Source organism: Grampus griseus (assembly GCF_964374135.1).
Source record: "Grampus griseus genome assembly, chromosome: 1".
In the NCBI taxonomy this organism is placed as follows: domain Eukaryota; kingdom Metazoa; phylum Chordata; class Mammalia; order Artiodactyla; family Delphinidae; genus Grampus; species Grampus griseus.
In genome coordinates, this window is record NC_139017.1 from 79,441,369 (window position 1) to 79,456,398 (window position 15,030).

A 15,030-nucleotide genomic window follows, 5' to 3' on the forward strand; every position below is an offset into this window, starting at 1 on the left:
CCTCTCTTTATGGCATTGGGGCATTTTTCCCTAATTTTTTTGGCCCGCAATGAGGCACCTTTGCGGCAAGACAAATATTACAAAACTCAAAATACCATTTCATCTTTTCATCACTGACAGACATGCCAAAGGTTATAAAATGCCACTTTCCTAATACTTGTGTTTCTTCATAGGTTTTAATGGCAGCAAAAGCAATTATGGACAGCGGAGAGAAATTCACCTTACCACTGATAGGGAAACTCTTGAAATTTCAGCTTCTCCAGGTTAAATTGAAGGACCAACAGCGACGGGAAAAGGAGAAGAAGGTACTGGGAGGGTGATGGTGGGTTTTCTAAAGACGGCAAGGAGTGAGTGAACTGCAGCCAGGTTCTCTGGGGCACTTCCTCTCTCCATAAGCCTGCCACGAAGTGTTACGTAGCACATTTAACTGTTGCCTCAACTTTTTAGGGAAAAGCCTATCCAAAGCGCTGCTGGAGGAATTACATTTTCTCAAAGACAAACCCATTAAAAATAAGTTCTCCTATGCAGAAATGTGACAGTATCCCAGGGCATATGGCTGAGGTTGTTTTTACCGTAGTCTATTTATATGTTAGGAACAAATTAGGGAACCAAAGGAGAGACACAGAGTCCGGAGAAGTAAGTATAAAAAGGTGAGAAAACCCCACAAAGTCAGGGTCTAACTATTTTAAATATTTTACATGATATTCAATAGGAGTACCTATTAAAGTAATGGGCTACATCTGCATCTTCTTAATAATCTAAATATTTCAGCAGCGCTCCATTACTTCTACTCCTATATTATATACCTGCTTATTTCTTCATGTGTAGACTTTTCATTTAATTTGCCTATGGAAATCAATCTGTGAGTTTTCCAAAGATTTGTATTTTTCATCTGAAAAAATATTTTAAAATAGTTTTAGTGATGCCAGTTTCAAATCCATTTGCTATTTAACCTTAGTCAAAATGAGAGATGTTTTTCTTATTTTCCAAATCATGCTGAAATATTTTTGGAAAGCCAAATGCTTCTGTATGTACATGTGTAATGTGTATGTGTGCATGTGTATGCATGAAATGGGTGTATAAGTAAATTATTTCTTTATGCGTCTAAGTGGGAGAGGCAAAACCAAGTCATGGAAGAAGAAAGAGAAAAGTGAACATGTTCCAATAATACCTACTTCCCCTTTGTTAAGACCCCCCCCCCAAATCTGGCTTTCCTATTTGAATTGAACTCTTGACAGGGTAACTGTAGATAAACATAATAATGCCACCTTAAATTTGTAATATAGGGCTTTATGTTTTTCAAAGAGATTCTGCATTTAGCATCTTACTAGGGTGGTGTATATTGTCCCCAGAAAAATTCTACTTATTTGAAAACAGTTGATGGTATAGTTTTCCATCTATATGAAGCTCTTTCCAACGTGTACAGGAGATTCGTACCTTAAAAAATACTCAGGGACGTTAAGACTTGGCAGAAGAAAAATTGGAAAATTTGAAACTAGTATAGAAAGATGGTTTCTTGTCTTTTTAAAATTCCAGTATCACATGGGAATCTGAATTACAAAAAGTAGACTGTTAAGTCCTGCAAAAATTCTTGCACCTTCTGTTTGCTTTGTGCTTTCCCACAGCACCTACAAATATACATAACACTTTAAGAGTGTCAGTTTCCTTGTTTGCCACCTGTTTTAAGTCTTGGTAATTGTTTGTAATAGGAGTAGGTTTTAGATTTCAGTTAACAAATTTTAAGTAACAATAAATGGAATATCCTGGCGACCGAGGAAACGTTTTTAAAACTAACAGTATAAAGATATTTCTGCACTGTTATTTTGCTCAACATTTTTTTTGAAATGTGAACAATATAATAAGACAGTTATGAGATTTTGAAGATATGGAAATAATCTTTATTTGTTGAAAATTCAAGAGTCTTAAGGAATTGGGAGTTGAATTTTAGATTTATAAAAATAAAAAAGTAATAGGTGCATAAGAGGACTCTTAGAGCAATTAAGAGCCAGCAATTACATAATCTAATTTGATGCCTTCATTAGATTGGGTTCCTGAAACACCAGCCCCAAATCTCTGAGTTGCAACCACACGAGTCAGTACTAAACAATTGATGAAAACTGATTGGAAGGGAGAACTCTCCAGAAAAATATTCTAGGTAAAGGCAAGACTAAGGGAGTTGTTGGAGGGATGATATAATCTATGTTCATTTCAACAACACTGCCCAGCAGGTCATTTGGAACAACGGAGGTTAATGCTTGTCAGCCAGGGAGTTTAGCAGAAAGCAAAATAAGTATAAAGTATGTAAAACTGACACCACGCTGTGGTTTAGAAAATGGAAAAAAAGGAAAGAGGACTTTACCCAATTTCCTCCTTTTTCTGAACCCCGGGTGAGATTCTGAGATTCCTGCAAGGGGAGTGACTGTCTCTTCGGCTTTTTAACATCAACATGAGGTATATGTGGTTGCTTTCTCTCAAATACTAGTTATATGTTTACATCTGTACAACCCAGAGTGTTTTGTATCTTCTATGTTGAATTTTTGGAATTGAATTTTTAAAAATGAATGGTTGAAAAATATCCATAGCAGTAATTACAGAAAATACTAGGGAGGCAGTGAGGACAAAAACTACTAATATGAGTACGTCCCTGTCCTTTTAGCCCAATGGAAAAAAATGTAATGTATACTACATATTTGATTCTGTTTTTTTTTTTAACTTGTTTTTTAAATTAATTAATTAATTTATTTATTTTTGGGTGTGTTGGGTCTTCGTTTCTGTGCGAGGGCTTTCTCTAGTTGCGGCAAGCGGGGGCCACTCCTCATTGCGGTGTGCGGGCCTCTCACTATCGCGGCCTCTCTTGTTGCGGAGCACAGGCTCCAGACGCGCAGGCAGTAGTTGTGGATCACGGGCCCAGTTGCTCCACGGCATGTGGGATCTTCCCAGGCTCGAACCCGTGTCCCCTGCATTGGCAGGCAGATTCTCAACCACTGCGCCACCAGGGAAGCCCCTTGATTCTGTTTTAACCATCAAAACTTTTCTTAATAATATAGTTACAATAGCCAGATACAGTGAAAATATCATTATTTTAGATTCCACTAATTTTAATAATTTATAACACTTTAGTCCGGGCTATGCTTAACATTGCATTTGCTTTGTCCATGAAGAAAGTTTACTGGATAATTAATATTATAAAAAATAACACAAGGAAGCTATTTCTTAGACGTACAGTTTAGAGGCCTTTAGCATATAAATTTCTGAGAGGCAAATCCCTGCCTCTAATTGTAATAAGTTGAATATATTTCAAAACTTTTATATATTCAGAAGCATCTTGTTGATTACTTCCAAATATACATATAATGAAGAAAATACACTTTATTTCTAGAAATGTATTTCAGCATTTCAGAACTTCTGAATATGATTTTTTCATATAATTAATCCCAAATTAGATTTTATTATATCTTAAAATCGGAATAAGAGAGTGTTTTGTTTAGAAATAAGTTTTCCTTGTGCACATCATTATCTCAACATTTATTCTGCATTTTTAGTTATATCATTATCAATTTGTTGTTAATTCATTAACTTAACAAACATTTAGAGAAACAATGTATTGGGCACATATATTTTCATAAGGTTCATTATAATTTTAAAACAAATTGCTGACCATGTTTTAATTTAGTCATTATCTGAATATTACAGTATTTTTCACAGTTTTACTTCTTTTTAACTCCAACTTTTATGTTATATATTAATTATAAACATTTTTTAAAACCAAAACACTTCATTGTGAATCAAAATATTTAAAATATATTGAGAATTCAGCTAAAAGAAAACATTTAATCATCAAAAAATTAAAAATGGCTGTACTACAAGCAAAATTAACCCATTTAAATAATCAGCCAAACTAAATCTAGTCTGTGCCGTTGAGTTCAGAACATTTGGATAGGTTTTTTTAGGAAAAGATCCAAATATATTCTAACTGTGCTTTTAATTTGTGAATTCAAATAACCAGTCCATATTTTCTTGGATATTTTTAGCATATCTTTTATATAAAAGCAGAACAGTTCTTTCTCTTTCTGGCTTATCTACTTAGCACAAGTTGCCTTATTTTTCAATGTTCTAGAATTGAATAGATGGAAGACAGGCAGTAAAGAATATGGACAGATGATATTGGTAAACTTTTCTTAAAACATCTCAAAATTAAAAGCACCTAAATTTGATCAGATATCATGATGAAGCCCAAACAACCCAGAGCCTGCTCCAAAGGACCGACAAAGAGAAATTAGGGTAAATTTCACAGACGTTTTCCAGCTTACTCCAGTTAAAACCCCGAAACACTGGAAACCAGCCAATGTAATGCCATTTTGTATGTGTGTTTTGTTTTAAAAGAAAAGCCATAGGGACATACCAGGAAATTACAGGCTGGTTAGTTTTGATTCAGTTGTGGTTAAAATCTTCAGAAACTATTCTAAGAAATCAAACAGAGGAAGAGCAGAAACTCAGTTTAGAGGGACCCGTATGGTTTCAGGAAAGGAATAACTTGCCTCACTAACTGGATGGAATTCTTTGAGGCTGGATTATCGAAATGAGGATACTACCAACAAAACTGTTGGATCTGAAGAGCTACAAAATTCAACAATTCAGGGTAAATTATAAATGATTCCCTGGCTGGCTTATCTGTAAACTAGAGCAGTGCTTTCCTAATTGGGATGCTATTAATCAATGAAACCTTTTTACAGACTTCAGGAAAAATGTAAAGAAACACACACATTTAAAATAGAGCAGTATTTTGAAATACAAATAGTTACAGCAGCTAATAATTGTAATTAGCTACCATTATTGACTGCTTGCCACTATACTAAGCTCTTTACATATGTTTTAACATTTAATGCTTTAAATGACTTTATGAGTTACAGAGTATTATTCTCGATTTGCAGATGGGGAAACTGAGGGTGTGAAAAGTAACTTTCCCAAGGCTAAATAGCTACTCAGGATTTAAATCCAGAACTGTCAGACTCTAAGATTATGTTCTTAACCACCATACATACCCCTTCTGAGTGTGTCTCAATAATTACACAAAACAGCACTCTTGGCTTACGATCAGCAGAGAACTTCGCAGGGATGCTTCAAGGAGCAAATGGCTTTGCTCAGTGGGATCTACCAACTCGCTAATTAGATCATGTAATTCCATGTTGCATAAAACATCCTGAGGTTAAGCGGGGGTGGGGGGGACTGGTCAGAGAAAGGAACAAAGTCCACCAAAGACAAAGGGCACTGAGCTAACCAACCACCAATTCCCGAGGGAATCCTGACTTCTTATCCAGTCCCACCCCCCTGCCCAGAAATGGGCTGGTCTCTGGGGGAATCTCTTAGAAAGAGACTTCCTGGGATTATTTCAAACATCCTTAGCCCTTCTCTCTGCCCCTCTGGATGTTGAAGTTGGATAGCATTGGCTGACCCGGTGCTGAAACCTCTAAATCACATAGGATCGTGCAGGAGACAGACATCAGGTAGACATCAGACCCACCCCCTCACCACCACCACACACAGACATGGCCGTGTTCTGAGTCTGTGGATGAAGAATTGCACCCTGAAGATGGCAGTGTGGCACCCCAGGACTTGGTGCAATCTTTAGATTGCATCATTTGGTCGAGTGAACCCAGTATATTCGTTTGCTTACGTTTTCTACACCTCAGCCACTCTCTAGAAAAGCAAGCTCCTAACTCAGTCCCATACATTATGTTTTCTATTTGGCAGGTAAGCAGGGAGGGGAAAGCAATAGAAAATATAGAAAAGGAAAAACAAAATGTTCATAATGCCATAACCCTATTATAACTAATGTTAACATTTTGGTACATTTCCTTTGTTTCTGTGGATTTGTTTCTTTACATAGCTGTAATCATTGTAAAATGAAATTTTAATCCAGTTTTTTTCAATTAAAATATACCATAATTTTTTCTCATTATCACAGCATCCACATCTATCATTGTTATTGGCTAGGTGACATTCTATTGACTACCATACTTTTCTTAAAGTTCCTTTATTGTTGAACATTTCCATTATTTCTGTGTTGTTTCATAATAAACAATGTTGTGATGAACAACCTTACCGTATACAATTCTTCATATTTTGGATAATTTCCTTAGCATACGTTTATAGAAATGGATTAATTGGGCCCCCAAATGTTCCCACAACCTTTTCTTTCCAAAATAGGTTCTGGAACCATTTAGACCCAGTTCTCCATTAAAAAAGATAACAAATGACCCCCTGTTCAAATTAACTGTATATTAGCTTATTAAAGATGGAGGAGTTTCATGAAAACAAATCTCTTTAATATTGTTTAATCTGTTGTCTCTCAAACTTACTTGACACCATACATTTCTTTCAGTCCATCTATTGTCTTCTCATCATCTGTGACCAATAGATTGTTTGTGAGATAGAGTGATATCTTGAAAGAGAACTGAGTAGCACTCAGAAGATAGACCCTGTTTCTCATAAGTCACATAATAGTGGAGTGACTTAGTCATTTAACTGCCGTGACATCTTTTCTTATCTATATCCTTAATAATATTATTGTGGGAATCTTATGATAGAACACATATGAAACACAAAGTTGTACACAACACACAGTTATACACAAATATGTAGATGTGCTATTATCTATAAAAGTTAAGAGGAAGTATAGGTATTTACCACCAGTTCCACTGACTTTTACCATTTACTTTCCTTTCACTGTGAAGAACAACAGAATGAATACTCATCGAGGTATTTGAATTTTGGTATTAAGAAGTAATTTAGAAATAAAACACAGTCTAAAATATTTTTGAAGCATCAACTAACTAGGTTGCCCAATTCCAGAGAGGGAGAATTTTGTATTTTTCCCTTTAAGAGGTGAGAATAACAAGATTAAGGGCTCTAGGTAGGTGTCACGTAATACTCAAGTGAGTGTGTGAAACCCTAATACATTTTTGTTTGTTGCTAAGACAAGAGCCCCACATCTGCTATGTAGCTTAACTGGTAAGAAACCTCCATGCCTACCCAAAGCCTTCCCACAGGAGGAGGAGGCATCCAGATGCTTTTGGTACACAGTGCATTTTAAAGAAAATGTACTCTGCTATGAACTTGACTCTCCCTTCATATGCTGGGGAACATGTGTTCCCCAAACACGGTAGAAAGAGGGGCCTGTTAGATACACACCTCCTAAATTTTTATCTTGAATTGGCAAGAGTTTCCTCTGAGTTCTTTCAGTTGTAAGTAGATGACCCTAAATGGGAACATGCATGTTATGCTACCCCAAAGCAAGAAAGGCAAAAGAGGTTGGTGTTGAACAAATTTTAGCTTATGATTTAAGAGGGGGCTCAGCAAACCTGGTTCACTTCTCCCCACTCCCGCCCTCAAATCCCAAGACGTAAACCCATAGAGGGGAGGGACTTATTCAGAATGTGAGAGAAGAGAGGGAAAGGGAAGGAGATAGGAGGTGATTTTCCTGCAATTGGGGCTTAGTAGAAAAGGATGGACCTTTTGACCAGAGTAGAATTCTAAGGGGCCAAGTAGTCAACGATTGTTCAGAAGCAGAGGAACAAAGGGACTGTCCTGGTTCAGCTCAGGTGTGGAGGTTGGGAGATACAGACTGGATACAGGAGAGGAGTAGAGAGACCACCACTAGAGTCAGGCACAGGGGAGTAGTGGGGACTGGGTAGGGCAAAGAACATGTTCAGAAATTTACCAAGGACTTCTCTGCCTGCCCCTGGCACCCAGGAGGACCCAGGTGCTTCCATTTGCTTCTGTTCTCTACCATTTAGTGTCTTTGCACACCAGGAAATCACATATATAGTCGCTATGAGACATACTTTACATAGCAGTACTTCTTGATGTGCTACCAATTAAACATACATCCACTGTTAAATGGAAAATGCAGAACACTAGGTTATATAGAGACAACAATAATGATTACATTAAAATGACGCCTAAACATAATTTGAGAGAATGCATTGTAATAGCCTCTTCACTCATCTTCTCTGGATGGTGGAATTGTGATTTTTGTAAGTTCTCTATGTTTTTTTTCCAATTTTTCAATAATGATTATTTTTAGAATTTAAAAACATACCTAAAGAAGTAAATCAGGATTTAGAAGTACTTTTTAAATGCTTTTGTGAAAAGAGGGAGATCAATATTGCTAAGTTCCGTGTTACTGGAAATTAGTTTAAAAGATGATTGTCTGGGCTTCCCTGGTGGTGCAGTGGTTGAGAGTCCACCTACCGATGCAGGGGACACGGGTTCGTGACCCGGTCCGGGAGGATCCCACATGCCGCGGAGCGGCTGGGTCCATTAGCATGGCTGCTGAGCCTTCGCGTCCAGAGCCTGTGCTCCGCGACAGGAGAGGCCACAACAGTGTGAGGCCCACGTACCGCAAGAAAAAAAAAAAAAAAAAAAAGATGCTCGTCTCCAGGGTACCAAGTTTGGCCTTGCTAAGGGAATGCAAAGGCAAAAAGAAAGAGAGGGAAAGAGGGCACTGAGCAGAAAGAGGAGCTGAGGGAAGTGAAGCACATGGAGGAACAGAAGAGCATTCAGCTAGTATTATTCAGCCCTTGGAAAGATGGAGTAGAGAGAGGGCAGACGAGCATGGAGAAGAAGGTTGCAAGGACATCGAAGGCTGAGGCTACAGGAGAACCATGGAAATAAAATGAGTTTGAGGTTTGGAGTCACACCAACTTGTGTCTCTACCACAGCTGTGTGCTTGTGAGGGAAACTGTGGGTCTTAATTTATACAATGGGAATAATTACCCATTTGGCATGTTGCTTTGTGAGAACAAATTAAAGATGATGACGTCTAGAAAGCACGTATCATACTGTATAGCAGTGTCTCTGCTAAGTTACCACTTACTTTGAAATTTTGTTTGTGATCAGCCTTGCTTTCTCTAGGATCCTAAGAAAACTTACAGGAGAAAGGGCTCAGGAAGTTGCTTACCTTGTAGAACCCAATCTTTGCTAGAGAGACTCCAAAGGAATGAGAGCTATGTGTCTGCACAGGTCCTACACCCCACCTAGGAGAGCCTGCAGGGCCAGAGGGCCCTTTTACTGCCTTACTGGGACACAAATGTCCACTGCAGTCAGGAAGTGTTTTTTGGAATGATGGAATATGAATGCATGTATAAAGTTGAATGAAATGAATGAAGGTGAACTTTAGAATAATTTAATCTAAAACAGTTTCTTCTTTTCAGTTCTAAAGATCACCCTGCGATTTTATTTCAAATGATAGCTGTAGAAGTTTCTGGCAGATTTTTTTTGGCCAAGTTGGGACTTCTCTGTGGTGAGACTAGCTGTCCACCTCACAGCTGCACCGGTGTTTTTCCCTCTAGTGGACTCACCTTGATCCAAGGTGTGGCTGGGAGAGCGCCTACTTGCACGAGTCTTACCAGTACCTCCGAGTTGATTGGAGTCAGGGGCACTGATTTGGGCTCTGGTTTCATTTTCAATGAACAATCTCAAAATTTCCAATAAGCTCTCCACATTGGCAGAGAGTTCTACCATCTTTCTTCAGTAAGCTTGCTCTCCCACTTTCTGAGATGACTCACATTATCTTCTCTAGTCAAACCTCCTACCTCATACCTGCCCATCTTGAGTTGGTAACCTTGCCTCATCCTTGACTTGAAAACATTGAAACATTCCCCCAACACCATCAAGACCTCTCTCTTTCTTGCACCTACACCCAGCCAGTCATCCCCTCTTTGCTCCTTTCATTAAACTGAGAAATTGCCTTTCTTCCTATCAAAGTCCAGTTATTGACACATTCTCTTCATCTTATCCCATCTTTTCTCCTCAAGGACTTTAGTCTCCCCCATGTTTTCAATGTCCCCCTCTCTGATGGATCATTCCATCAGCCTGAAAACACAATATCTCCTGACTTTACTTACATACGTACATAACGACGTTATACTCCCCTTCTGCCCACTCATCCACTGAACAATCTCAGGTCCCCCAGTTCCCCTTTACAAGCAAACATCTTTTTTTTTTCTTTAAAGACTGTTCTCTTTTTCTTTTTTTTAATGCATTTACATCAGTTTTGTTTTTTACTTTTTTATTGAAGTATAGTTCATTTACAATGTTGTGTTAATCTCTGCTATACAGCAAAGTGATTCAGTTATACATATATATATGCATTTTTAATATTCTTTTCCAAGATGGTTTATCAAAAGATATTGATTCTAGTTCCCTGTGCTATACAGCAGGACCTTGTTGTTTATCCACTCTCTATATAATAACTCACCTCTGCTAACCCCAAACTCCCACTCCCTCCCTCTCCCACCCCCTCCCCCTTGGCAACAGCAAGTCTGTTCTCTATGTCCATGAGTCTGTTTCTGTTTCATAGATAGGTTCATTTGTGCCATATTTTAGATTCCACATATAAGTGATATCATATGGTATTTGTCTTTCTCTTTCTGACTTACATTACTTAGTATGATAATCTCTAGGTCCATCCATACTGCAAATGGCATTATTTCGTTCTTTCTTATGGCTGAGTAGTATTCCACTGTATATATGCACCACATCTTCTTTATCCATTCATCTGTTGATGGACATTTAGGTTGTTTCCATGTCTTGGCTATTGTGCATAGTGCTCACAAGGAAGCTTCTTGAAACCATTGTCCACACAAGTGGCCACTCAACTGTTCCTGCCTCTGTGTTCACTACCTCCACACTCCACCATAACTGCTCCCATAATGTCGCATATAACTACCCATACTCTTCAGTCCCTTGGTTCTCTAGCTGCATACTCTGTAATTTTTCCTACCTTCTAAGTCACTTCTCTCTTTTACCCACATCCCCTCCTATACCCAGTTGGTAAGTATTGGAGTTTCCAGCATGATCCCAGGTTCAATTCTCATATTTCTTGAGACCTCTTTCCCCAGGGGGTCTTATCTCTTCCCGTGCAGTTAACTACTATCTCTATGTTACCCACACCTGAATTTGTAACTCCAGCCACATCTCTCTTCTGAGAGAAGAACATGTGTATTCAATTGTCTCCTTGTCATCTCAGGAGCATCTTGGATTTAACAAGATCTTTCTGAATAGTCTGCCCACCTTAAGTAAAAATTATTTCTCACTCCAATGCTTCTGTCTCTGTGAGTGGCACCATTAACCAACTTGTTATTCAAACTAAATCCAGAGCATTATCGTTGTTGCCTCCTCCTTCATTCCTTGTCTCTAATCTTTCAACCCCTGTACTTTCAACATCCACAATATATCTTAAATCCATCTACATTTCTCCACTCTACCAACACTTTAAACTGAGTTACTGTTAGGTCTTATCTGAACTATTGCTAGAGTTTCCTTACTGGTCTTCTGGTTTCCTATCTTGCAAAATCACAGTAGTCCTCCATTTAAACCCTTTATGGTCTTTCCAATGCATTTTTAATAAAATATAAACTTGTGAACCAGCCCCCACCAAAGCGCCGGATGACCTGGCCCATGCCCTACCTTCCCTGCCTCATCCTGGCCACTCTCTCCCTTGCCCACTATTCTCCTGCTGTACTCACCTCCTTTCAGTTCCTTGCGCATACCCGTCTCCTCTATAACTCAGGGCCTCTGGCACACACTTCACCTTTCCCCTGCTTCTCACACGGATGCTTCTCATCCTTCAGGTCTTCACTCAAATGTCACTCCCTCAGAGGCCTTCCATCACCAGCTTACTAGTGAGTGGCGAATTGTGTGTCTATTACTACATTGGGTTTTATCCTTCATAAAATTCATGAAAATCGTCAGTCATGCTTTTGTTTCTCTGTTCATGTGCTTTTTTCTCTTTCTTCCCCTGTAGAGTAGGAGCTCAAGGGAATAGAGTTCAACCCTATTTTTTTTTCACATCTTTATTGGAGTATAATTACTTTACAGTGTTGTGTTAGTTTCTGTTGTGCAACAAAGTGAATCAGCTCTATGTATACATATATCCCCATATCCCCTCCCTCTTGAGCCTCCCTCCCACCCTCCCTACTCCACCCCTCTAGGTGGTCACAAAACATCGAGTTGAACTCCCCGCATTATGCAGCAGCTTCCCACTAGCCCTCCATTTTACATTTGGTAGTGTATATATGTCAATGCTACTGTCTCACTTCGTCCCAGCTTCCCCTTTCCCCCCTGTGTCCTCAAGTCCGTTATCTACATCTGTGTCTTTACTCCTGCCCTGCCACTAGGTTCATCAGTACCATTTTTTTAGATTCCATATATATGCATTAGCACATGCCAACCCTTTTTATGGGCCAATTTGTATCTGGCGCAGAGAGAAACACTGGGGCTTTTCATACTTCTGTACTTTACCTTGTGCTTTCCTTGCTGCCTCTATCCAAGGCTATTAGTGACATCTGCAGCCTCCACTGATATTTCCCTCTGTTGAGGAGCAGGTGGTGGGGAGGTCGAGTTTCCCCACCACTGGAGCCACAGGTGCCAGGCAGGCACGGAGGGTCCATGGGCACCTCTGATGCTTCCTCCGGGTGCTACAGCTAAACTGGGTTTGGGACTTCCCTGGCAGTCCAGTGGTTAAGACCCCACGCTTCTCCTGCAGGGGGCGTGGGTTCAATCCCTGGTTGAGGAACGGAGATCCCACATGCCACGAGGAGGGGTGAAAAAGATTAAAAAGAAACCAAAAACTGGGTTCTCTGGAAACATCAACACCCAGAAGCCACGTAGAGGAGGCAGACGCTCCTCTCTCCTCCTGTGCTACCTTCTGTTAGCTTGGTGCCAAAGCAATATATCTTCTACTTTCCTTGTCTCTAACGTCTTAGGACTGAGTTCTTCAAATTTGGTTTCACGACCTCAGGAAAACACAGAACCCCCAATGTTGCTGCAGTAATTTAGTTTAGTTATTTTTGTGCCCAGTTTTGTTGAACATGGAAAAATAAATAACATAAGCATATTCTGGATCTTCTGTATGGTCCAATACTACCACGTCATTTCAATGAACTCAACCTATATGTATTCATAACACATGAATGGAAAGTGTAATTACATTATGACGTAATGTACAAAGGTTCTGGCAATTGTTTGAAAAGAAAACCTTTGTTAGACCCAGATAGAGACCCCAGGGTTAGGCTACTTGATAAACCTAAGTCCCTGCCATCACAATGTACTCAGAATCCACCACTCTCCCTGCCAGCCACTAACTGAGGTTGTTTATTAGGCCAAGGGGGGGGGGCTCCTTTAAGATGAATTCCCTTCCAGAAAGATGTGTGTGTGTGTGACAGTCTCCTAGCATCCACCCCTCTGGTCTTTGTGTTTGATGTGCCTTCTCACAGCTTAGGCTCAACCTGGAATCTCCACTATCCTGGCTTGAAGAATGAATCAGGGAGTAAAGGAGTGAGTGAATGAAATAAAGATTTAATTTACCTGACAGTAGAGAAGCCATTGCCTGCTCACTCTATGGTTTAATCAAAAGTATTCTGTCTTTCCAGGTGATAGAAGACAGATTTAAGGTAGAAAAGGATAAAGGGAGAGCAAAATCTCTCAAGGAAAAAAAGTCCCCAATTGCCACGGTTGCCAAAGGAAAGGGAAAGGACCAGCCTGAGGCAAACACAGCAGTAAAAAAGACCACCCAGTTAGTAAGAAGGGGAGAAGAGGATCACACCAAACATTACATTGGTCAGTAAGATGCTCCTTTCACTTCTTGCCTGATGACCTACAAACTTGAAAAATCATTCCAACCACTATGCTTAATCTTCCCCAGCCTTTTCACCTTTTTAAAAGCATAAATCCTATACTCCCCATGACACCCTAATAGAAAAATATTTCTATTTGCAATTCATTTTTGTTTTCAGCCAATATTTCTTTAGCATGTGTCTTGCTATAGACACATTTTCATAGTGCAGATAAAAGATGAATTAACTAGCTGACTGTGCCACCGAGGAGCTTACTATCTTGTTGGGAACATTTGAGAAAATCAGAAACACTTATAAGGCAAAGTAAAAAGTGATTATTGTCACGAGTGTAATACGGTGGTAATAAAATCAGACCTGTTAATTTGTGACTCAGAGCACGTAGCTTCCTGACCTCAGCTTCTCCCACTATCTGTCCTAGATAGAACAACCAGAATTCTCTTTCATTTAGAGTATTGATATAAAAAACATTATTTGACTTGGGCAGCTATGAGTAATTCATTGCCACCTTCCCATGAACCCAAGTGGAGCTACTGTTTTTTATTTGCATCGTATTTAAATGAGGCGGCACCTCTTCACACCCTTTGACAGTTTGACTCCCCTAATATATCTCTGCTCTAAACCCACTAGACACAGAAGCAATTATATTATGGATTCCGTGAGCAGTATCAATACTGATTTGTTTTAGTAGCTGAAGAAAAATCACTACTTGAAGATCAAAAGTTTGTGCATCTGTTTCTCTATTCTTAAATTGATCTTGATGAACCATTGTGAGATGTAATGTTTTCGTGTACCATCTAGTATTGATATTAAAGTACAACAATTATTCTCACCCCCCAGAATCTCACGTTCTAATATAAACTCATGTTTTAACACTTATAGAACAGTATAGCCAGGACAAAATTGAGGAGAAAAATTTTAGGAAAGTGAGCAATATCTATTTTTTAACTTGAATGCAATAACTATATAGTTGCTACATTACCCATACTCAGCATGCACACCTATTGGCATAAACACACAGTATGCTTTGGTAGGGAGTTTGTTCATATTCAATATTTCCCTCTTCTGTAAACACCTCCGCATATCAAATACCACAAAGCGGCAGCTACTTGTAATTCAGGAGTAAAGCCAGATGTTGCTCAAAAGAGATTAGAACCAAGAAAAATTACAGCCTAGACATTTTTTTTTTTAGAAAAACCCAAGCACACATTTTCCATGACGACAGGCCCTCTGTATGTTTGTCCTCCTATTACGCCTATGTCTCATTTGCAAAAGTGATTTAATATTTTGTAAAATGGCCACAGCCTTCTTACTGGAAGGGCAATAATGAAAACCAGTCAACATGACTGCATTCCAGCCAACCGGACTGCTTTTGGCGAGCCCGAGGGATGAT

At 39.2% G+C, this 15,030-nt stretch overlaps 1 protein-coding gene across 1 annotated transcript in view; it reads left to right on the forward strand.

The window, feature by feature from the left end:
• Positions 1-15,030, forward strand: part of SPAG17 (sperm associated antigen 17) — a gene marked incomplete at its 5' end in the record, with an annotated part of 228,920 nt that overhangs the window by 55,546 nt on the left and 158,344 nt on the right. The window contains 2 exons of the mRNA XM_082671490.1: positions 174-305; positions 13,437-13,623. Of these exons, the coding sequence (XP_082527616.1) occupies positions 174-305; positions 13,437-13,623 (319 nt within the window). The remainder of the gene's footprint in view (positions 1-173; positions 306-13,436; positions 13,624-15,030) is intronic.